The sequence below is a fragment of the Carcharhinus amblyrhynchos genome, chromosome 7, assembly GCF_965287045.1.
Source record: "Carcharhinus amblyrhynchos chromosome 7, sCarAmb.v2.hapA, whole genome shotgun sequence".
Classification (NCBI taxonomy): Eukaryota; Metazoa; Chordata; class Chondrichthyes; order Carcharhiniformes; family Carcharhinidae; genus Carcharhinus; species Carcharhinus amblyrhynchos.
Window position 1 is genome coordinate 73,933,838 of NC_137330.1, and position 26,533 is coordinate 73,960,370.

General features: G+C 41.4%; 1 protein-coding gene across 1 annotated transcript in view; it reads left to right on the plus strand.

Moving 5' to 3' along the window:
- Window positions 1-26,533, plus strand: part of nt5dc1 (5'-nucleotidase domain containing 1) — a 531,068-nt gene that overhangs the window by 480,564 nt on the left and 23,971 nt on the right. The window contains exons 10-11 of the mRNA XM_080192585.1: window positions 3,649-3,813; window positions 11,542-11,710. Of these exons, the coding sequence (XP_080048711.1) occupies window positions 3,649-3,813; window positions 11,542-11,710 (334 nt within the window). The remainder of the gene's footprint in view (window positions 1-3,648; window positions 3,814-11,541; window positions 11,711-26,533) is intronic.

Below are 26,533 nucleotides of genomic sequence, written 5' to 3' on the forward strand. Positions count from 1 at the left end.
CTAACAAGTCACCCAGGAAAAGTTATAGGATTGGAACCTCTTTTAACTCTTGGGTAACTGATGAGTACAGATGCACCCCAACTCCAAACCCCTGCCCTGCCCCGCCCTGTCCCCCTCCCCAACCATGACCCTTTCCAAGTCCCCCTTGATTAGCTCCTTCTCACTGCACCTCCCCCCAGCCACCTCAGCTTCACTTTGCCCGAAGCTGCTATGCTGTCACGAGGTAAGGGTCAGAGTTCTGGACGAGAAAGCTCCAGCTTCAGACTAAGTTAAGTAAGAAGGATTGGAATGGATATCAGTGATTGCCATTCCATAAACATTTTGACCCATAGTTTTCAATAACAAGTATTGCATTCCATTGACCCTAATTGTAACAGAATGCAACACTTGTTATTGAAAACTCTTCTGGTTATAAAGCAGTACATCAAACTTCCTGGCAATATGTGCTGATGGATTGCCCTGTTGTAGTCTGGATTCCAGGAATGCAGTGGGTTGTATTGCCACCTTGATGTGCAACCCAGTTCCCTGCTACAACTTAGATATTCTGTTAAATTTTGCAAACATCTTCAACATGTTATCAATTTATGTCATTTCAAGACCATGCGGAATATAACTTATGGAAAGCTAAGCAGTAGGCAGACATATCCCTGCACCACGATAAGCATCAAATTAAGAAAACCTTTTTAATATTTGGCATTGCCTTTGGGCCTGAGATCTATCATCAACGCAAGATCTTGGAATCTAAAACTTAGCTTTTGCTCTCGCTATGATTTGAGATTTTGTGATGGGGAAGTCACAAAGTCTTCCTGTCAGCTGAAACAACAATCATTATTACCATTTTTGTATTTTCACATAGTGCATTGAGGTTCCAGAAGGAGTACATGCCACAGTGGAGATATTGTGCTACAACAGTAGCTAAGGCGCTATACTATTTCCAATCTTCTTTACTGTGTTGGTTCAAGCATTTCTTCTGACAGACTAATGAGCAGTGGTTACCATTTAGTTAGTATTACCCTTGCCAGTTTAATTTTAAAGTTTATTTATTAGTGTCACAAGTCGGCTTACATTCACACTGCAGTGAAATTACTATGAGGATTTAGCATGGCCAATGGACCTAACCAGCACATCTTTCAGACTGTGGGAGGAAATTGGAGCACCCAGAGGAAACTCACACAGACACGGGGAGAATGTGCAGACTCTATAAGTGACCCAAACCAGGAACTGAACCTGAGTCCCTGGTGCCGTGAGGCAGCAGTGCTAACCATTGTGCCATCGTGTTTAAAGTTGACAAGTTGCAGCCAGTGGGAAATGGAAACAAAATGTGACTCATTCGCCAATCAGATTGAGAGTTTGTGAAATTGACAGAGGAAAGTTTGATCAAGGAAGTGTAAGTTAGACTGGTGACATCAATGTCAAATAGGGTATTGAAAGAGAGAAGATGAAAAAGGAGACAGGAATTAAACAAGACAAGCATTAATTTTCTGTGGCGAGTTTACTTCATACATTACTGAAGGAACTCGAATGGGCAACCGGACAACGAGTTACTATTTTCGCAAACTAACAGCAACACCTCAAACAGCAACTATTGGAATTCTGCATTAAACCACTTAGGTGCCCTAACCTCCAATGTCATTTGCACAGGTTTACTTGGCTGATGCCGGAGTTGAGGGGGTTGAGCTATGAGGAGAGGCTGAATAAACTAGGCTTGTACTCGTTAGAGTTTAGAAGAATGAGGGGAGATCTCATTGAGACGTATAAGATGATGAATGGGATAGATAGGATAGAGGTGGAGAGACTCTTCCCGCTCAGAAAGGACAGTAGGACTAGGGGGCACAGCCTCAAGATAAAGGGGGGGCGGTTTAGAACGGAGTTGAGGAGGAACTTCTTCACTCAAAGGGTGGTGAATCTCTGGAATTCTCTGCCCGTCGAAGTGGTGGAGGCTGCCTCGCTAAATATTTTTAAGACGCGGGTTGATGGGTTTTTGATAAGCGAGGGGATTAAGGGTTATGGGGAGAGGGCAGGAATGTGGAACTGAGCCACGACAGATCAGCCATGATCTTATTGAATGGCGGGGCAGGCTCGAAGGGCCAGATGGCTTACTCCTGCTCCTATTTCTTATGTTCTTATGTTCTTATAAATAGCAATATGTACTTTGAGCCGTGGCATTATTTTGTCAGCACTTTGGGCCATTATATTTTCAGCGTGCCATGTTGTGAATGTACTTTGGTCCGTATCTTCTGATCTCCAGATTGTCAGAGAAAGGGCATAGGACCCAAGATGCATGTCAGAACCCCACAGAAGTCCTGACACACTCAACTCCGTGGGAATTATCGGGGAAATTTGAACTTCCGATAGGCAATTTCCTTGTTCCTCGGACCCTCCGCAGAAGTCCGACTGCAATTTAGAGTGAGAAGCTTGGGACAATTCTGATTTTTTAAAAAAATGTATACTCCATTCTTAAAGTTACAAAGCCAATGCTCAGAACGGACCAAACAAACCCAAATCCATTCAATGCTTGCTCCAAAAACCAAGTTCAAATTCCAATTAAATCCGGTTCATGGTCTCCACAAGTGGGACAAGTAAGATCCAAGCTGACAAGATAAGGAATTTCACCCCATCTTGGGTTTCAGCCGACACTTGATCGTAGCTAAAAGGCCAAGAAGCAACAGTCCCGATTCACTTATCTGAATAGTTACCCAGGAAATGAGAGAAAAAATCCTAGTCAAACTGTTGGGTAAGTATTCAATTGACCTTTCAGTCATTCATACTGACAAACTCTCCTGCACTCCAACACAACTTCCCCCTGAGACACACTAATTTGCAACCACTCTTTGCTGCTCTCTGCATGGATTTTTGCATTGAATGAGATCTTCAGGCTTCTTTGGAAGTTTAGATGCTTATAAACGTAATCAGGTAAATACGCGGTTTTCTAACTGATCCGCATCGAACGCAGCAGTTCCAAAGTTGATTGGAAGACTTGGGGATTTATCACAGTTTAGTTGAGTTGGTTTCCTTATCTTTTCCAAATGCATGAGCCCCTTTGTTTAAACATTTATGTTTTAAATTTTAGTTTACCCTAATTGGGCCTACTTATCAGATAATCACAAGCTTGCTTTTGTGATAACTTAAGGAAGTGCTGTTTATCTTTATCCCATTTCCAACAGCAGAACAGCCCTTTTCACTTCAGAAGTACTGAGCATTTTTCTAATTATCATATCTTGTTACCACACTTATTAAGTTCCATTCAGTCATAGGCAATTAAGATAGCCAAGTCTTAACTGCATGAATCTTTTACATCCCTGTATTTGGTGGGTATTCAATTTTTTAACGTATGATTAATAGTATATTTGCTAAAGCCGAGCAGGAATGCAGGAAGGTAATCTCGGAAGGTTTTTGAGACAACATGAAAGGGTGTTCAAGAATAAAAATTATCAGGATCCTTTCAGTCACCTTCCTGACAAGCCATGAAAAATTGCTCAAATTTCTATTCAGAATTTTGATTTTATCTATCCCGATAAGTAATCTGAAAATATGCGTCGTTTTCTTTTCTCCTTTACATTTGCATTTTATAAATATCTTTAATCTATGCCTTTGGTATGATCTTAGTCTGGAGAGAACTTAGCATGATGTCTGCTATTTAACCCACAGGTTGTTTACTTTGGTGACAGTATGCGCTCGGATATATTTCCTGCTCACAGCTATAATAATTGTGAAACAGTCCTGGTGCTGGAAGAGCTAGAAGTTGAAGCCAGCCAACAAGTTGCAACAGAGAGAAAGGACTCTGAACCATTAGAGAAGAAAGGAAAATATGAAGTAAGTATTCATAACTGCTTATTATAATCAGTCCAAACAAATTAGCTAATGGAGTTGCAGTTTGCATTTGAAGATAATAAAATGTACAATGTTTATTGGATTGTCATTGGCAACTGATGTGATTCATTATTGACTAACTTTGCTGTAGCAAATTCTTAAAACCAGCTTTGACACAAACAATGCAACTTAATTGATCATGTGTACAAGCTAATATTGTAAAATAATCCATGGGTGGGTGATGGGAGTAGATGGTAGCGCACAGGGGGTGGGGGAGGTGGTGGTTAGAAGCAAAGGTAGGGAACTGTTAATTGTTCAGTAACTTTGTGTGTATTTTGAGGCCTTCTCAATGCAACTTGTGCTGCTAATCACTTTTAACCCAGGTGATACACCTGTAATTGACAGGTGTGAGTGTTGTGGGGTAAATTCCAGATCTGTGATAACAGGATCTGCCCGTCAGAAGGTTAAATCTTGCATGCAAGTATTGCATGTCTCGACTTGCTCTGCCCCCAGTCACACAACAATGGCCAATATCTCAATACTCAATGCTAATTCCATCAGATAATTTGGGGCCATTAGTTTTATTCTGTCTACCCTGCAAAATAGCACCATAATTCATTGGCTATAACGTGTTTTGATATGCCCCATGGTCATTAAGTGCCCCATACAAATTAAGTCCTCCCTAGCCTCTTAAGCAAGGTTGCATTTTAACCATAGGCGTGGGAATGTTGTCTTTCTGTACATCACTGAAACTTTCCTTTAAACGTCCTCATCCTTCAAGTGCAAATCCGGCATAGTGGACAGATTTGTTTGTTTATTTGACACAATGTAGGACATCGCTGGAGAGTCCAGCATGTATTGCCCATTCCTAATTCCCCGTGAACTGATTGTCTTGCTGTGCCATTTCAAAGAGTGGCTAAGTGTCAATTTTGGATCAAGACTGTGGATTGGTAGTCACACGTAGTCGAAGGGTGACAGATTTCCTTCCTAAAGAGTATTAATGAACCGGAGGATGTTTTTACAGCACTCATTACTGATACTAAATTTCAATTCTACGTTTTGTTAATTGAATTTAAATTCCATCAGCTGCTGTAGTGGGATATGAATCAAAGTCCCCAGGGCATTAGCCTGGGTCTCTGTGACGTTAACATTATGTCACCATCTCTTCATGAAGGATGAAAGTCTGTCTATGATAGAAATCTACAGTTGAATTGCATTAAGTTTGACCAGCACATCCCCTTTCTAGAAGACAGCTCTATTCATAGTGTAGTAACAGAAATATTAATAAAACCCAAATCCACGTTTTGCACAATTCACCTTAGAATGGCTTTTTGCATATTAACTTGCGGTACAGAGGAAGAATTGCAAATAATTGGAGGTGCCATCTTGACTAAAACATTAGGTCCATTCTACCTGATTATGGTGTTTATGTGGATATTTGCAGTTGCATGGTAATAATGTGAAGAAGTGAAATGGGTTCTGGGCAATTTAGTCCCTCAACCAGCACCTCAAATGTAGAATATCTGGCCATTCATCACTCTGATGTTTGCATGCTCTTGCAATCTATTGTATTTATCTACATTAGAAACAACCAGCAGACTTCAAAATGTAAACAATTGTAAAAAAAGCTGAGATGATCCTGAGGTGCATAAAAGATGGTGTCTAAGTACAAATTTTCTTCCTCCTTGCTGTTTGTTGTGTAAATAAAAATTAAGTTCAAAATTGTTAATCTCACAATGGGATTATAATTTTTTCCTGAACCTGTTAATTCTTGCGTTTCTTGCACCAGCAGTTGATGAGTTTGTGGTCATTGTTAGATTGAATGTCATTTGGAATGACACAGGTGTTTTTAACATCCACAAAGGTAACTGTTAACTGAGTCATTAGGATATTTCTCAATAATTTATTGAACAGAAGAACATAAGAAAGCACATTACAAAGTAAAACCATTTAGCCCATTACCTTCATAGACTTGTTATAACTTGCTGTTTCATGTACTCCATCCTTATCCACATTAAGATCAAAACAACATTCTGCATCTTCGTTATTCTCCTATATCATGGATTTATGGAAAAATTAGGAATATTAAGCAGATACGTACATATTCTATAATGTTTCCATGTCTGTCATGCATGTGCAGGTACCTTGTCTAGATTTAAATCCTGGGGTTCCTTTGAAAAACATTACTTCATCTTTTTCATAAATTTCCAGAGTTTGAAAAAGGGAATTGGAATTTTTCAGCAGCTTTCATTTCTGCAATGTGACATGAAGAATTAAAAAATATTTTCAGGCACCCCCTGTCTTCTACTCCATAGGGGTGGCACAGTGGTTAGCGCTGCTGCCTCACAGTGCCAGAGACTTAGGTTTGATTTCCAGCTTGGGTCACTGTCTGTGCAGAGTCTGCATGGTCTCCCTGTGTCTACTTGGGTTTCCTCTGGGTGTTCTGGTTTCCTCCCATAGTTCAAAAGACTGGTTATAGATACATTGGCCATACTAAATTCCCCCTCAGTGTATCTGAACAAGCGCCAGAGTGTGGCGACTAAGGGATTTTCACTGTAACTTCATTGCAGTGTTAATGAAAGCCTACTTGTGAGTCTAATAAATAATTCTGATCCGCATTAAGTAAGCAATGTTCCACGGCAAGAATGTCACCTTCCAAAGTTAATTGAAAGCTTTCAGTCTGTCTACTGGCATATCTGTATTTTTCTTTTGAGGTGAATTTAGTTCATTTCTTGGTTTCTTAACTGGAAGAGTGCCAGTTTCACAATAGCTCAGCCCTGCTTCAAAGTCAACAACATCAGTTTTTACACAGTGCTTTGACAAAGCATCATCTGGACTTGAAATGTCAGCTCTTGTCTCTCCTTGCAGATGCTGTCAGACCTGCTGAGATTTTCCAGCATCTTCTCTTTTGGTTTCTGCTCATTGATACAATGAGTCCAGCCTGGCCACCTGTGGGATTGGCAATCCTGCCAATCACAGCAGCCCAGAACCAAACAAGGCTCGTAGGAGTTTAATTAACAAGAGATGGAACTTTTGTCCCTCAATCTGATTGGCAATCAGCTCTGTAGTCCCAGCAATGCCAGAGGCAATGGTGGCCAGGACTAGGACTACAGCAGCCCCTGGATTCTTACGTACCAGAGCCCAGGACCAGGTAAGAACAGGGACTCTATCGGTGATGAGGGGAATAGGGAGAGAGGAATAGGATTTCAATGGAGAGGTCAGTGAAGGAAGCACCCAGAGGGGCAGATCTAGGGCCTTTCATAGTTTTTAATCCTTCCATGTTTAGTATCACCTGCAAACTTTGAAACTGTCCCCTGTACATAAAAATCTAGATCATTAATATATATATTAGGAAAAGCAAGGGTATCAATACCAACTCCTGAGGAACACCACTACAAACTTTCCTCCAGCCTGAAAAATATCCATAGGCTGTTACTCTCTGCTTCCTATTATTCCGCCAATTCTGTATCGAAATTGCTACTATCCCTTTTATTCTATGAACTACAATTTTGGGATATAAATGTAGTATGGCCAGGCAGTCAGTTCACTGCCCTGAGCCATACCATGAGCTGCTAGCGTTTAAATTATGGCTGTAGAATTTTCTTAGGAACGTTGTAACTTTGTTCTAATCAAAATTATTATAACCTTAGGGTTAAAGCATTTGTTGCCAGTATCGCTGCAACAATGGCATCAACCTGACAATGTAGGAAAATTGCCCAGGCATGCCCTGTCCATAATTCCACACTGGCCAATGATTGTCCCATCAGTCTACTCTTGTTCCTAATCAAAGTAATAGAAGGTGTTGATGACAGTGCTATCAACCTACACTTACTGAGCAATGCCCTGTTCATTGATGCTGAGTTTGAGTTCAGCCAAGGACAGTGCTCCTGACCTCATTACAGATTTGGTCCAATTGTAGTCGAAAGTGCTGAAGAGATGAGGTTAGAATGACTGCCCTTGTTAAGGCAGCATTTGACCAAATGTGGCATCAAGGAAACTGAGCAAAATTTAAAACCAGGAGTAAAGCTTTCAATCGGTTGGAGCCATATATAGCCCAAAGTCTTTCATTGTTGGAGATCAATCTTCTCAGCCCCAGGACATTGCTGTAAGAGCTCCTCAGAAGTGGGATATTCACTGCTGATTCCACATTGTTCAAAATCCTTTGCTACTCCTGAGAGTAGCAGACCTTGCCTGAATGCAGAACAACCTGGATGACATTCAGACTTGGGCTGATAAATGTCAGGTCCAACAATGTCCATTCCAACAAGAAAGAATCTGTCCATCTCCCCATGACTTTGAATGTCTTTAGCAATGCTGAATCCCTCATTATCAACATCCAGAGATCACCATTGAACAGCAACTAATGTGGACCAGTCACATAATTACTGCGGCTACAGGACCAGAACAGAGGCTGCAAATTCTGCAGCAGGCAACATGCTTCCCCAAAGTCTGTCCACAAGACACAAGCCAGGAGTCTAATAGAACACCTTTTTTTCACTTGCCTGATGAGTGCAACTCCAACTCAAAAGGCTTGACGCTATTGAGGACAAAGCAGCCTGCTTGATAGGCACCAGATGTACCTCTTTAAGCATTCTGTCCCTGCACAGTGTGTACAATCTACAAGATGCCAAGGATTCTTCAACAGCACCTTCCAAACTTACGATCTCTATGATATAGGAGGACAATGGCAGCATGGGAACACCGCCGCCTGCAAGTTCCCATCCAAGCCACACACCTTTTAGACTTGGAACTCTGGCTGTTCCTTCACTGTCACAGGATCAAGATCCTAGATCTCCCTCCCTAACAACATACTGGGTGTAGCTACACTGCATGGACTGCAGCAGTTCAAGAGGACAATTCACTACACCTTCTGAAGGGAAATTAGCGATTAATAAAAAATCTTGACCCAGTGGCACTCATTCCATGAATGAATTTTAAAAATGTCTTTGTCAGGTCAGCATCAATACTAAAATGATGTCAACTGGAAAAATTAGCTCAAGGATTTCTATTGCTACATCTCAATTTTCTATATTTCCCACAAAGAGGTAAAAAGATATCAGGATGAACAAATGTGCTTTAGCTGTTTAATTTTGGTGGTATGATTTTTGAACTGAATGCTTAAACAGTGGCTGGGCCAGGGAATCATGTTTTTCCATGAATCTGTGGCAGGCTCAGGGTTAAGATAAACATGAAAATGAGCACATTTTCAGTGCTATCTACTTGGCAATTCAGCAATGTCAGTGCATTACCAATTGCTGTTAACCCATTGCAGTTTGTACACTTCATAGGATGCATTGCAAAAATCATTGTTGCTGCTGTTTCAGATTTACAAAGGAGAGCAATTATATACACAGCTAACATCATCGATTAAGATAAACATTTGAAAGATCAGTTTCTTAAACTTTTCAGAGTTAACAAAAACAAGTATTTTGGCAAGCCCAGTTTATTCAAGTAATTTATTTTATGGGTCTAACTTCATTTATCCCTAATAAGAGGGAACAGTTGAGATCTCCATTAGTTTCAATGGCATACTTTAAATACTTTGATATATTCCCCACTGAATAGTGCCACAAAGAAAACTCCACATTCGCTCAGCTAACCATTTGAGACCTGTCAACGAAGCCCAGTCAAATATTATGTTGAACTCCTATTCCCTCCGAAAACACCCAAGTTTAATTCCCAGCTGTTTTATATTTTCATACACGTGTTGGATAAAGCACCATGTAAACTTTCTGGTTAATTTTCATTTAATTGATAAGTTTGTAATTATTTTTATGTTCAAAATTAAAAAATGTTCAAAAATCTTGCAAATGACGCGCATCGGTAGTGCATTTTATCCATCATCAGCTTTGCCTAGTTGTTTGGAGGAGATCCGTTTTTGGATGATTTGGGGTTTTCGGAGATCGGTTTGCTGGAAGCTTTGCCCGATAACTGCTGTCAGATTTATAGATCAGTAGATTCAAACCACTACCTCATTTTCAGGGGAAAAAGGACTAATTGCAGTGACACACTGTCATAATATTTCAATTACTCCGAGTGATACTTTTCATTCTGTCTTCACAATGTTCTCTCCTAGAGGTGGTGACACCCCACTGGAACATAAATCCTCTTTAAAGCATTTGTTATGCCAGCATCATATTTTCCACAAGCGATGACTTACCCTTACGTCTCTGGATATTCTCTGCATTCTTTGTTGATTACTGTCCAGATCAAGAAGTGTTATTTTCACTGCTACCTATCTTTTGAGAGCCAACTGCTCCAACTTGCTTCAAGTTCATCAGCAAGTCCAGAAATGGGCACCATACTCTTCTGACAACAGATAATTTAACAAATGCATCCCAAAGGTGGTCCCAAGTCAGAAACTATTTATTGAAAATTTTACATCTCGTATTCACTTCATATTCACCACACCCTCTGTGTCACAATTTTTTTAGTGGCTAGCAGGCACATCTAGAATTCCTCTCAAACTGTAAGCATTGTTTACATTTCCATATTTATCAATTAACATTCAGAGCTCTCAAAGTTGTTACTACTTTTCCAAGCTCTTTTTCTGTCGATGGCCCTAAGGTGGATTTTAAGTTTTTAGTTATTTCTTTCGGATATAGAAATGTAGAAAATAATGGGAGGAGTAGGCCATTCAGCACTCAAGCCTGCTCTGCCATTCATTTTGATCATCAAAATCAACATCCTAATCCCACCTGCCCCCCCATATCCCTTGGCCCCTTTAATCCCAACAACTATAGAAACATAGAAAAATATAATCATCAGTGTGATGGCTGGGAATCAAACACGGGTTAGCTGCTTTGAAGACAGCTATGCTGACCACTATATCACCATCACTTTCTCTAAAGCTTTATTTCTTTATACAAACGTTGGTATTTTAGAAATGTGAATTACTGGAGCTTCCGTCTCAGGGTCCAGCACAGAAAGCCTTTGTTGCAAAGCTAGTCAGCCATCTTGGGGTTAGTGTCTTCTCAATCCTGTCAGCAGTCTACACATCTTAATTTCATGGCAGTGGACTCACATTACCCTGTGTCTGGTCATATGATAGCCCCAGAGGTGTAACGATCAAATTTTCTTGCAAAGCTATCCAAATAGTCACATTTTTGACATTTTAAGGGCCTGCACTGCGCTGTAATATTCTACATCCATTTCTTGAGTCACCTCAAAGATGGTTAGGACTTAATGTAAATTGGCTTTGTTTTACAGCAAGTGAATACACAGAGAAGCAATTAGAATCTGATGCACTTATTCGGTCAGTACAACTTGCCTTCATATCGCAATAAAAGAAATGGTACATCACGTACAACCTAAAATCAATGAGTTATCTTGTTTGACTTAAATAAATAAAATCTCATTCCCTTTTCTTCTTGGAAGCTTACTCTGAGTCTTACTGCTTTATAGCATTCTAATAAATCTCCAGATGTTTTGAGGCTCCTGCTAAACTCGCCTGACTAGCGACTCAACACAATGGATGTGAAGATTTATCATTTCATCAATTTTTTTTATTATTTATGGTCTGTTGGAGACAACTTCAGAACTTGTACTTTAGCACATTAACTGCGTTTTGTCTTGGACTGCATATCGTTTTGGATGAGCTGTGCTTTAAAACGCAGCATTTAAAGTAGCTCTTTTCCAAATTCTATCTGAGAAAAAGAATTGGTGACAATCATTCCTTATGAATTCGTGACTCCTTCATCCTTTCATATGTCTGTCTTTATTTTTTTCCAGAGCAAGAAGCAGACGATATGGCCAGTGGTGTCAGAGCAATGGGGCTCCTATTTTGTGGATGGTGTCACGGGACCGGAGGGTGAAGGTGAAACTCAGGTGCACACATGGTGCACCAGCAACATTAACACTTACAGCACCATCGCCATTCCCAGCCTGCAGGCTATTGCAGGTAAGGAAGAAAGGTGGAACAACAGTTCATTGTAGAATCATTGTATGGGGGGAAGCTAAGAAATATAAAGGACAGAAAATGCTAGTGTATTAGTTTATAGTCACCCTCCAGTAGTTACTGTATTGGACATCAGATTAGAGAAATGTGTAACATATGGTAATGCAATAACTAGGTGATTTTAAGCTTCATCTCCTGGCAAAACCAAATTAGCAACAGCAGCTCGAAGGATGAGTTCATGGAATCTATTCACGACAGTTTTCTAGAACAACTTATTGAGGAACCAACTAGTGAATAAGCTATTTTAAATCTAATGTTGTGCCATAAGACAAGAGTTAATTAGTAATCATTTATTAAAGGATTCTTTGGGAAAGAGCGATCATAATACAATACACTTTCACATTGCATTTGAGGGTGTTGTGAGCAAAACAAAGGACTTGCATTTAAATAAAGCCAATTTGAAAATTAGATTCAAAGACATGAAGGTATAAAAGTAATAGCTTAATAATCCTTAACAAACAAACATCCCTTTGAGGAATAAAAATACCAAAAGAAATTTAACCAACTGTAGCCAAGGAGAAAAGTTAAAGGTTATATTAGGTTAAAAGATTATGTTTACAACATTGTCAAGATAAACAGTAAGCCTGAGAATTGAAAGTTTTTTTCGAAATCAGCCCTCTCACATTCCCCTCTCACACACTGACACTCTCCCCCTCACACGCACAACTCGCACTTTACCCTTTTATACACACATTCTTCCCCTTGCATGCCCACACTCTTCACTCTCCCCTCTCTCATACTCTCACACTCCCATTCAGTCACACATTCCATTCACTCACACACTCTTCTCTCTTATACGTACACACACACGTTCTCTCCTTGCTTGTACATTCACACAAGTACACTCCCCCTCTCCTCTCACACACACATACATACTTGCACACTCTCCTCTCTCACTCTCTCTGTCTCTCTCCCCCATGCACACGCACACACACACATACACTCTCTCTCTCTCCCTCCCTCCCTCCCTCTACTCTTAAACACACATTCACACTCTTTCCTCTCGCACCCACACATATACTCACATTCTCCCTTCTCACATCCACACTTTCCCTTCTCTCTCTTTCTTACATAGACACACTCTTACACACACACTCAACTCCCAAACACACATTCACACTCTCTCCTCTCACACCCACACTCTCCCCTTTCTTCCTTTCTTTTACACTCCCACTCACACATTCACACTCTCACACACAGACGCGCACACACATTCACACATGCACACACACACACACACACACACACACACACACACACACACACACACACACACACCCCCCCCCCCCCCCCCCCCCCCCCCAAACATGCATTCACACTCTTCTCTCTCTCACACACAAGTGGGTTCCACTCCTCGCTCTGGCTCTCCAGGCACTCTCACTTTTGCAACTGAAGTGTTCTCCATTAATATTTGGGACCTTGTTTATATCATTAGGTTTTGATGTGCAGGGTGAAATAGATTGATGTGATCCTTCACCTTCCACCTAGGCCTGACCTGGAGCTGGTCAGCATACCACTTCCCCACAACCTGAAAAAAATGGAGCCCTCCTAATGCTGGCATGAAAACAATATTTGGAAACAATATTTCAAAAGCCTTTCACCTGCACTCAGATCATTGGCATGCATTTGACATTTACTTGGCTGGATTTCTGTGTGAGCTTTTCCATTGGATTTCCTTGATTGTCTGTTTTCTTCTGCTTCAACACTTTTAATAAGTTCAGAGAGGGGTTGCCCAGTTGTGGGGTCAGATGGGTAGAATAGACTCAAACAAAGCCTAAATCTGAAAAAGACTTGGGTCTGAAGAAGAGTCCATTAAAGCTGTTAAATGGAAATAGAATATTCCTGAAAAAGAGAAGTCTCAAAAGCATGAAATGACAGAGGAATGCAACTAAGTGTATAAATCTTTTGGAGTGCTGGCTTTGGCCAGATAGTGTGATCATGTGCTGTAAATTTCCATGATTCTATGAGCACCTAAACAACAATTAACATGACATCCCAGATTTCATTTCCAGTCTGTTTTAAAGTTAATTAATCATTGTCAGGTTGGCAATTCTGATGCTGCACTTCCCTGCAGCCGCTTTTTATTAAAAATGAAAGAGGATTAACTGAGCTAAAGTTGCCAAGTATTTGCCAAGCCCAGTGAGTTTAAAATAATGTCCCTAGACCATTAACCTCGAGGGTTCTCACTCTCTGGCTTCTAATTGGGTCGGCCAAAGTTCCTCACTAGAAATATCATATTAGCCCATTGATGTCACCCAGCCATCAAACTTAGAGTGAAAGCTTACCCTATTTATGACTGAGACACTTGCTTAGGGCAGCATGGTGGCACAGTGGTTAACATTGCAGCCTCACAGTACCAGGGACCCAGGTTCAATTCCGGCTTGGGTGGCTGCCTGTGAGAAGTCTGCACCTCCTCCCCATGTTTGTGTGGGTTTTCTTCGGGTGTTCCGGTTTCCCCCCACAATCCAACAATGTGCAGATTAGGTAAAGGCCATGGTAAATTGCCCCTTAGTGTCCAAAGATATATAGGTTAGATGGATTACCCATGGTCAGGGATCGGGTAGGGTGGGCGGGTAAGATACCCTGTCTCAGAGTCAGTGCAGACTCGATGGGTCGAATGACTTCCTTCTACACTATAGGGATTATATAATTCTTACAAAGTCAGATTCAACAAAATAGGTGCAAAGAACTGTAGGTTCAATAGTTCTATCATCAAAAGACTTTATTTTATTCTTTTAATTCCTTTCAGTTGTGATAAAGGAGTGATGGCCCTAGACCATATACCTCGAGGGTCTCACTCTCTGGCTTCTAATTAGGTTGGCTGAAGTTCTTCACGAGAAATATGCATATTAGCCCATTGATGAATTGTAAATGGCACCAGCCATCAAAATTAGAGTGAAAGCTTACCCTATCTATGACTGAGACACTTGCTTAGGGCAGCATGGTGGCATAGTGGTTAACACTGCAGCCTCACAGTGCCAGGGACCCAGGTTCAATTCCAGCTTCAATTCCGGTAAGCTTTCACTCTAATTTTGATGGCTGGGTGCCATTTACAACTCATCAATGGGCTAATATGCATATTTCTCGTGAGGAACTTCTGCCGACCCAATTAGAAGCCAGAGAGTGAGACCCTCGAGGTTAATGGTCTAGGGTCATCACTCATTTATCATAACTGAAAGGAATTAAAAGAATAAAATAAAAAGTCTTCTGATGATAGAACTATTGAATCTACAGTTCTTTGCACCTATTTTGTTGAATCTGACTTTGTAAGAATCATATAATCCCTATAGTGTAGAAGGAAGTCATTCGACCCATCGAGTCTGCACTGACTCTGAGACAGGGTATCTTACCTGCCCACCCTACCCCATCCCTGTAACCCCACATATCTACCATGGGTAGTCCATCTAACCTATACATCTTTGGAGCATTATTGCTGGACTATTAATGCAGAAACCCAGCTAATGTTCTGGGGACCTGTGTTCGAACCCCGCCACAGCAGATGGTGGAACTTGAATTCAGTAAAAAATATCTGGAATTAAGAATCCACCAATGACCATGAAACCATTGTCAATTGTTGAAAAACCTGTCGGGTTCACTAATGTCCTTCAGGGAAGGAGATCTGCCTTCCTTACCTGGTCTGGCCTACATATGACTCCAGAGCCACAGCAACATGGTTGACTCTCAACTGCCCTCCAAGGGCAACTAGAGATGGGAAATAAATGCTGGCCAGCCAGCGGTGCCCATGTCCCAGGAATGAATGAAGAAAACACCTTTGCCTTCCTGAGTCATCAGCAACTCATTTGGCTGGGTCGTGCTAAATATCAATGAATGACGGCCATATATCTAAAGACATGCTCTGTGGCAAGCTTTCTAGTGGCACAAGACCAACAAGTTTCCCATGTCTACAAGCTGGACTTCAAGTTGAACAGGACCAGACTTGATGCATGGGAATTCCTCACTGCTGACCAGAGTTCCTGGAGATGAGCAGCCAGGGAGAATGTGGCAATAGCAGAGAGCAAAGATAATGACTGGATTGGGAAGCAGTGAGCCTGCCGGAAGGAAAAAACATCAGTCAACCACTAGCTAATGCTATTCGCCATTGCCAGCTGTGGAAGGAATTTCACTCGTAAATAAGCCTGTACAACCACAACAGATGATGATCAATATAGAAATGACATTCGCCCTAGGCACAGTCCATCAGCTCCCTAGATATACAGATCCTTAAGATTGGTGGAACGGCAAATTGCGCGGAGGGTGTGGAGAGTCTACAGAAGGATCTAGATAGGCTGGGCGAATGGGCCAGGAACTGGCAAATGGAATTTAATGTTGGCAAGTGCGAGGTGGTCCACTTTGGTAGGAATAATGGTAGGAAGGATTATTACTTACGTGGCGAAAAACTGCAGCAGGCGACGGTGCAGAGGGACCTCGGGGTCCTTGTGCGTGAGTCGCAAAAACCCAGCCTGCAGGTGCAGCAGGTGGTCAGGAAGGCAAATGGGATGCTGGCCTTCATAGCGAGGGGGATTGAATATAAAAGTAGGGAGGTCTTGCTGCGGCTGTATAGGGCATTGGTGAGGCCGCAGCTGGAGTACTGTGTGCAGTTTTGGGCGCCGTACTTACGCAAGGATATTTTGGCCTTGGAGGGAGTGCACAGGAGGTTTACTAGGCTGATGCCGGAGTTGAAGGGGTTGAGCTATGAGGAGAGGCTGAATAAACTAGGCTTGTACTCATTAGAGTTTTGAAGAATGAGGGGAGATCTCATTGAGACGTATAAGATGATGAATGGGATGGATAGGATAGAGGTGGAGAGGCTCTTCCCGCTCAGAAAGGACAGTAGGACTAGAGGGCACAGCCTCAAGATAAAGGGGGGGCGGTTTCGAACGGAGTTGAGGAAGAACTTCTTCACTCAAAGGGTGGTGAATTTCTGGAATTCTCTGCCCGTTGAAGTGGTGGAGGCTACCTCGCTAAATATTTTTAAGACGCGGGTTGATGGGTTTTTGATAAGCGAGGGGATTAAGGGTTATGGGGAGAGGGCGGGAATGTGGAACTGAGCCACGACAGATCAGCCATGATCTTATTGAATGGCGGGGCAGGCTCGAAGGGCTAGATGGCCTACTCCTGCTCCTATTTCTTATGTTCTTAACTAACATGATTTAACTAAAGAGGCGGCACGGTGGCACAGTGGTTAGCACTGCTGCCTCACAGCGCCAGGGAGCCAGGTTTGATTCCCATCTTGGGTCACTGTCTGTGTGGTGTTTGCACGTTCTCCCCGTGTCTGTGTGGGTTTCCTCCAGGTGCTCCGGTTTCCTCCCACAGTCCAAATATGTGCCGATTAGGTTGCTTGGCTTTGATTAATTGCCCATTACTGTCAGGGAGATTAGGAGGGTAAATATGTGGGGTTACAGGGATAACATAGGACCTGTGTGCAATTGTGGTGGGTGCACTCAATGGGCCGAATGGCCTTCTCCTGCACCGTAGATTCTATGATATTTAAAGGCTATCCCTGGAATGGTGATCTGAAGTTAAATGTACAAGAGCCGAGGATACCAAATTTCTGTCCAAACTCATCTGCCTTAAAACAGGGGCCACGCCATCATCAAAGTGGGACCAATGGAGGGAATTTTCTTGTCCCCAACCTCCCTACCACTCCCTACTCCCTACCAACCTGGACAACAACCATGGACATTTCAGTTAGGTTACAGGCCTGTTTCTGAACCAATTGCTTGCAGACAAAAAAGCTTTCACCAGTAATGTTGACGAGTCAGTAAGAAATTTGTTTAAAGTTTAAAAGTTTATTTATTAGTGTCACGAGTAGGCTTACATTAACACTGCAATGAAGTTACTCTGAAAATTTGTCCTGCCAACCACTAGATGTCTGTACCTGTCACTTTAGACTTGATCCTGCCTTAATCCCTGATAGTCTGGCAGCTTCCGAAGGAGAGATCACCAGTGCTTCACTCGCACCAATGGATGGCAAAGCAGGGCAGAGAATCTTTTGTCCCACAAACGTGGAATGCACACCCCAGTCAGAAATTCTCAACACAACATAATCATGAAAATTCCTTTGTTTCAAATATTGGTCTGTCGACAGACGTCCGATTGACCAATCCCCAAACATAAAAGCTGGAATCCTCTTCCCCCGCCCGCCCCACAGTGGATTTTCTTGCAGATATAAGATAACCAGGGTATTTGATTATCGTTAGCTACACATTCCAAACTTATCATATTCTCCACTCCCAGTTTTGTGTAAAGGATTTCTGATTTTTCTTGGCATCTGAACTATTGTGCATTGACAGAGAGGTCTCAGCATCCGTTGATTCAGTTTTGTGAAATGTTAGATTCCATTGCTGCAGGCCAGCACCATTTGTTTTAAGTATAAACTGTGGTTTCAGCATGTTGCTGTAAATTCTTTGTACCGTTTAGATTTTGGAAATATTTCAGTAAAGTGAAAAGTCCACATTATTTTCTTGTTCTGTCATGTCTGTTCTGATGTTTTAACTCCACTTCTTAAGCATCTCCTGCATCTGTTAGGCCTAGAGGCATGTCATGATGATTTCTAGCTTTCTGTCAAGACCGCTAAAGATAAGGTACCTTATTTCTGCTTGTCATAAGTAAGGAATACAAGAATCCGATTACTGATGGTTCAAACTGCTTAAAGAGGCATTGGCCCAGAAATTTAGCCCACCCATTGTGGGTGCCTTATGGCACAGGTAACATTCCTTGTGCCTGAATGGTTGTGACATCTGATCTTGGGTCTCAGGCCTCACTTGCATTGAAATGGGAAGCTACCAAATTTAACAGGCAGTTTGCAGGAGAAATGTGATTGAAAGCCACCAGGTATGTGAGGAAGGAAAGGCGATCAAGCTGGGAGGTAAAGGTATTGCCCTGGCATCAGTACTCAAATCACTATTTTTTATATATATCAATGATTTAAAATCAGGGGCACAAAGCACAATTGCAATATTTGCAGATGACACAACATTTGGAAGCTCAGTGAACTGAAAGGAGGAGGCTTGAGATAGACTCCAGGAAACCAAAGACAGACTGATGGAAAGGACAGATATACAACAGATAATATGTAATGCAGAGAAATGCAAAGTGATATATTTTGGGGAATTTTGAAGACAAAGTGTCAAATAAAAGATGTGATTCTAAAGCAAGTAGAGGAACAGAGAGACCGGGTTATATGTGCATAAATGTGCAAAATGGGAAAGCAAGTTGAGAAAGTGTTTAGAGACGAATACAGTATCATGGGATATACAAATAGAAGGATAGAATCCAAAAGGGAAAAAGTAGTGATGATCCTTTGTAAAACATTCATTCACTCACAATTGGAGAATTGTGTCCAGGTCTGAGCACCATAGTTTACGAATGTTATGAAGGTTTTGGAGGGAGGATTGCAAAAGGATTTAAAAGTATAACTCCAGGAGTTCAGTTATTGTGACAGAAAGTAGAAGCTGGGTTGTTCTTCTTGGAAAAGCGAAGATTGAGAGAAGATTTTAAAATCATAAGGTGTTCAGTCAAAGTAGATTATTCGTAGATTATAGATAGAAACTGTTCGCATTGACAGAAGAATTGAGAGCAAGTTGAGAAAGGGTACTGATTTAAGGTGATTGGATGAAGAACCAGAGGTGGCATGATGAACGGTTATGATCTGGAATCATAGAATCCCTACAGTGCAGTAGGAGGCCATTCAGCCCATCGAGCCTGCACCGACAACAATTCCAGCTGGCCCTATCCCTGTAACCCCCTGATAGACCCCCTGGCACCAAGGGGCAATTGAGCATGGCCAATCCATCTAATCCGCACATCTTTGGACTGTGGGAGGAAACCAGAGCACCCAGAGAAAACGCACAGACACGGGGAGTACATGCAAACTCCACACACACACTGACCCAAGCCGGGAATTGAACCCAGGTCCCTGGCGATTTGAGATAGCAGTGCTAACCATTGTGTCGCCCTTTGCTGAGAGTGTGCTGGAAACCAATTTAATTGTGCCTTTCAAAAGGGATAACCACCTAAGAGATGAAGATTCGGAGAACTGCATTGTTCTTACCGAGAACAGGCATGGACTTAGTGGTCCAAATGGTTTCCGCTATGGTATTACAAATCTTTTATTCTGAAACATTACTAATGACTACATGTAACAGGATGTGGAGCAACGAGGTGTGCAATAGAAACACAGCACATCCTGATTATAATGTTTGCAGTACCTGAGTCATGCGACACCAAAATCATTAATATAAATAGTGGGAGGGAAGGAGTTCTCTTCATAAAATGTTCTGAACATTCTTGTGTTTTCTGGCACTTGAATCGAGTGTTATCAGTGAACTGCTGGCTTTAACGCATAGGATTTTCACCAACCTTATCCATTTGCTAATAATATTTATGTTTAAAATGGAATGTCAGGTTCAGATGCTAGTTTCCCAATAAGAAACAACTTTATTTTATCAGTATCTTAGCTTAAAAAGGATTCATGCTCTTAACAAAGAAAGCTGACAAGGACAGAATAATTTGTGGTACTTTGGGTGAATTTTTTGAGTATTAGAGGGTGTAAAACTTAACAATCCTGGCAGCAGTTTACATGTTGCTACAGGCTTTCCTCTCATTTAGACTGTGTACAGCAGAGCATGCTAGGACTTGTCACATGTTCCACTCTTGCTTGCAGTTTTGTACTGCTGGGAGGCAGTTCCATGTAATAGTCTCCTTCTCTCCTGCAACAAGGATCCTTAAAAGGACACTCCTCTTAAACAGTGCCTGGGTCTCCTAGGTGTTCTTGATGAGATTAAGTTGATCCTGGTGTCCAATGGATGAAACAAATCACAATTTGGACCCTTAGTCGGTTCAAATTTTACAAAATGGAACATTAAAATGATTTTCAGGAGTTAACAAAATTGATTTTTTTTTACATAATGGAACACTGAATATAATGTAACATAATCCCATTATAAATGTTAATACATTACGACAGATTGTCAAGTATAATTTCCTTACAGTTGCCCACCTTGAAGGTGAATTCTCCTGAACAAGCTCTCATTGACTACTTCTTGATTAAGGTAACCCATTCTCAATGGTTGGCTTGTTTCTGCAATTTCTTAATCAAGATTTTCAAATAACAGAGCACGATTTAAGGCTTGTTACGTAAGTACAATTCTGAGCCAGGGATGTGCCACATTAAAAATAATTTTGCACCACATGTGCACACCTCACTGCTCAATTGCCTTCTCTCTTAATCATTTATTCCGTATCGCCATTATCAAATGTACCTGTAAGGTGAATGCTCTCTCTATGATTGGTTTAAACCTTAGGGAGAAAGTTGGTATAGTGCCCAAATTTAATGACAGTTTTAAGGGCTTCATTCCATGTGGGTACATCTACCCTTAATTCTGTAATGTTGTAAAGCTGACCACCTCACTCAGTAACGTTCAAATAACATCACTGATGGACCTGAAAGACTTGCCAGCAGTCATTTTGTGGATCAGTCTTGCTAACCATTATTTCTCCCAAGCCCTTCAGTTGCCCTAATCCAATTGATATATTGATGCCGCTTCATGCTCTTGTCTGGACCTGGAAAAATTTATCAGTTTTGTTTCCAATTTCTACCCCTCTATCATCTTCACAAACTTCTTTTCCTTTCCCCTCTGTCTCTGTTTCTGATGATAAATTGTGCACCAGTGTCCATTATAAGCCCACTGACTATCACAACTATCTTGACTACAACTCTTCACACCCACATCCTGTACGGACTCCATCCCATTCTTTCAGTTCCTTCACCTCCACCACATCTGTTCTGATAATGCCGATTTCTAAATAGCACTGCCGATATGTCTTCCTTCTTCCTCAATTGTGGTTTTCCACCCACCGTGGTTGACCAAGGTCTCAACTGCAACTGAACCACTCCCTGCCCCTCTCTCCCAGAATCAGGATAGGGTCTCCCTTGTCGTCATTTTTCACCCCACCAGACTCTGCATTCAGAGGATCATCGTCTGCCATTTCAGCCAATTCCAGCATGATGCCATCACTCAACACATCTTCCCCTCCCCCTTCCTCATCCCCCTGTCAGCATTCCACTAGGACTATTCTCTCCGTGACACACAGGTCCACTTCGCCATCACATCCAACGTCTCACCCCCTGCCCATGCACCTTCCCATGCAATCATAGAAAGTGCAACATCTCTTCCCTGCTCACCATCTCAGGGCCTAAACATTTTGTAAGGTAAAGCAGTGCTTCATGTGCAGCTCCTTCAATCTGCTCTATTGCATTCGCTGCTCTCAATGTGGTCCACTCTACATCGGGGAGACCAAACGCAGACAGGGTGACTGCTTTGCTGAACACCTTCGGTCCATCCGCAAGAGTGACCCAGATCTTCCTGTCGTTTGCCACTTTGACACACACCCTGCTCTCCTGTCCACTTGTCTGTCCTTGGCCTTTTGCAGTGTTCTAATGAACCCCAACGCAAACTGGAGGCACAGCATCTCATCTTCCAATTGGGCAATTTACAGCCTTCCGGACTGAACATTGAGTTCAACAACTTCAGAGCATGAACTCTCCCCTCCACCGTCACCCTATTTCTATTTTGTTTTATTTCTTCTTTTCATCCCATTTTATCGTCCTTCATTCTCACTTCCATTTTTCCACTTCTCCATTCTCGCTGTCCATCTTGCCCCCAAACCACCCCGCCCTTTCAGAGCAACTGCCATATTCCTCAAGCAGTCCCTTAACAGTCTGTACCTCTGTTCTGCCATTCGCACATTCTGATCACTTAATAGACACTTTTAGCACCTTTTTCCGCCTTCTTCGTCATCATTTACATTCCCTTTGTCCTAACACGGCGCCCCCCACACGCACACACCTTGATATAAAAATCTCTTCTGATTTTCCTTGCTCTTAACTCTGACAAATGGTCATCCAGACTCAAAATGTTGGCTCTATTCTCTCTCCACAAATGCTGTCACACCTCCTGAGATTTTCTGTTTCTGTTGCTATGTCCCACGGACAGTTAACAGTATGTTTAACTCTTGGTTATTTTAATGTTGGTCTCTTTTTGTCAGTGTTAGGTGATGCCTCACCCACCTGCCACACATTACTCATTTCGAACACATGCTGTTATCAAGTAACTAAGCATGTCTGAGACCTGTTCTTCAATGGAAATTCACCAGACATATTCATGTACATTAATTACTTCACAAATTATAAATCGCATTTACACACACACACACACACTAGTATCTCAATATCATGTCGCATGTATAATTCAAGTAAGTAATTTGGCAGCATTCAGGTGACTTTATGAAAGTTCAGGAGGGTCTGGCGATATCCCTTTAAGAAATATCTAGATATCCATCTGGGGATATCCATTAAAGCTTCCGTAGAATCCCTCTAGTGGAGAAGGAGGCCAGTTGACCCATCAAGACTGCACCAACTCTCTGAAAGACCATCTTACCCAGGCCCACTATTCCTCCAGTTAGAGAGTCTTGGCCTCAGGGTCATAGTCTTAGAATTAGCACCAGACCTTTCAGGAGGGAAATTCAGAAACACTTGACACATAAATAGTAGTAAACGTTTGGAGGTCTCTTCCGCAAATGGTAACTGATGATAAATCAATTAGTGATACAGGTTTGTTATCCAAATGTATTAGGGGATATGAAGCAAAGGCGAGAGTATTGAATGAGGTCATGAGTCAGCCATTGAATAGTGGAATAAAAGCGAAATACAGCTGATGCTGGAAATCTAAAGTTAAAAAAAGTATATATTATTATTGAATAGTGGAACAGTCCTGAGGGACACATGGTCCATTCCTGCATTTCTCCATGTTTTGGAGGCAGTACTGATGAACATTAATTTGTAAAATTGTTTGATTTGGCCAAACTACTATCAGTCTTTGTGGCGATAACTGGCAATGTTGTGCCCAGATTCCTGATCTTGTCACAGTGTGCATTTTATTTCTGCTGTCCTGGAGCGAGAGAAGAGGAAATTGAATCCAAATTCTGTGACCTAGAGCTCTCCTATTAACTCAGTGTCTGGATGCACCTATGGTGGGATACTTAACCAGCACAGACCAAGAGGGGCCCAGCTTTGATCCCTCATCTGCACTAAGTTAGCAGTCTCAGCAGTTGACCTCCACATCTCGAGACCACGTTTTTACTGGTCTACTCATTTTCAAGCCACGCATTTTTGTGCAATTTACCTTTCAGAGTCCAGTGGGTAATGATTTTTGACAGAGTCAATAGAATGCAAATTACTGCTAACGATAGTCATGGAGATATTGAACTTTCCTCTAACTTTCTTTTAATTGAAGTACGGTGCATCAGCCAATTTATTTATTTTTTTACCTGCAAAGTCGCATTGAAGTTCATGCCTCTACTTTTATTTTCACCTTTAAGTCACCTAATGCTTCCAAGAGAAACTTGTTTTGTCTTAAAATGGAAGAAGTGCTGGAAAATGAACAAAGGACAGTGTCAAACATCAAAACATTGTAGTGTTAGGGGAGGTTCTGGGCAATATATATTAAAAAAATTTTGCATGTTCAATCCTCACATTCTCTTTCCTTAATTTCCATATTTGCTATTGCAACAAGTTACACTTATAAATGTCAATGATTCACATCCCACTGTACTCTAAGCTTTTGTTTGTTGTCAAGTTTGACATGTATGCGCGTGCATTCAGTTCTCACACGCACTATGGCTTGGATTCAACCGGAAAAGCCAATAAGTTCCTGCTAAAAACAAAATCTGATTAAATGCTCCTTTCTCTTCAGGTCGTTTATTCAATCTGTCTCGACATTGAAGGCAGCTTTTAAAAAGGTGTTTGAAATGATCTGCAAATTTGATACAAGTCTTTGACAAAATTGAAATCAAGAATTGCATACAGACATTTTTTGTGAAACATTACTGCATGGATCAGAGAGCTTATTTTTTTTAGTGTAATGAATTAGTATTGTGCTGCTTAATAATTTGCTTTATGAGAATGTTTCAGTGGTTCGCAATTTTTAGTCTCAGATAGCTACAGACCTGAAGGCTGTCTGTATTCAGGCTTGAATGATCTTGCCGCATTCAGATTAGTTATGCTTTGTGAAATTTTAAGTAGTAAATGTAACACAAATAGTATAAATTGTCCAGTTCTAGTGTTTGAGCAATTTTTTTGTGTCATTCTTTTTAGTAATCTCTCCATTCCTTTTGAAAATTTAGTGTATAAATGTCCTGAATTAAGTAAAACAGATGAGAATTAGTCTGAAAGCATGAGGTTTCCAACAATGAGTTTGCAAAGTCTATGCGGAATACAGTAGTGGGTAAATAAACCCAGACTCAAGTGGTATTTTAAACATTCAGTACTATGATGCAGTGTGGCATTTACAAGGTGAAATCAATTTTGAAAAATTATGAGATTAATATAGGAGAGAAACCCAGTAATCTCTCCAGTTTTAATACAATAAATCTTTAATTACCTTGCTGCTTTTAGTGCCTGCAGCCATAAATAAACTCAGAGGAAACAGTTATAAAAATGAACCTATATTGATAGAAGAGACTTTTAGTGTGCTTATGGTACTGCAGCTAAAAATAATCCGTTTCCCATATGGTATTCACTAATCTAAAATTTACAATGAAACATGAGCAATTTCTTAGATATTTAATGGCACAGAATCTGTTCACACTGTGACACACTTTATGTTTTCTTAATTCTGTGCTTTTTGATAGATTGTTGTAATAAGAATTCATGCAGTAAGTGATAATTTGCAATCCCAGATATTCTGGGCCACAATTACTCCTTTAGTGTGATTGTGTATGATTCTCTGAATTTTGGATAAATGGATATACAGCTTCCAGGATGGAATGGCAGAAAGTTGGAGGCGTTGCCTCATAAAAAGCCTTGGTATGAAATTCCTCAGTTAATTGCACGTACACCAGCTGAAAAGCAAACCTAGTGTACATCAAAACAAGAACAACTTGCATATAGCATCCCTCTCAATGGCACAACTGAATAACACAAGCAAACTATGCATACACGGCATTGACAGCAAACACAACCTTTAAGGAATGTCTTGAGGGAGGAAGAAAAGTTGGAGAGATTTAGTAAGGGAATAGTTGAATAGACCTGAGAAGTGAAAGCAAGAGCACCTCACATCCTGACTCCCCAAAGCCTGTCCACCATCTAAGGCACAAATCAGGAGTCTAATGGAATACTTTCAACTTGTCTGGATGACGGCCACTCCAACAACACTCAAGAACCTTGACACCATCCAGGACAAAGCAGCCCGCTTGATTGGCACCCTATCCACAACATTCAATCCCTCTGCCACTGATGAAAAGTGACATCATCTACCATCATGAACCATCTGCATGACGTTTTGCAGGAACTCGCCAAGCTTCCTCAGAAAGCATCTTCCAAGCCAATGACCACTACTAGAATAGAATCATAGAATCCTTACAATGCAGAAGGAGGACATTTGGCCCATCAAGTCTACCCCAACAACAATTCCACCCAGGCTCAATTCCCATAACCCCACATACTTACCCTGCTAATCCCTCTTACCTACGCATCCCAGGACACACAGGGCAATTTAGCATGGCCAATCAACCTAACCCCACACATCTTTGGACTTCTATTTAGAAGGACAAGGGTGGCAGACATGTGGGAATACCACCACCTGGAAGTTCCCCTCCAAGCCATTCAGCATTCTGATTTGGAAATATTTGCTGTTCCTTTACTGTCCGTGGGTCAAAAATCCTGGATTTCCCTCCCGAAAAGCATTGTGGGTGACCTTACACATC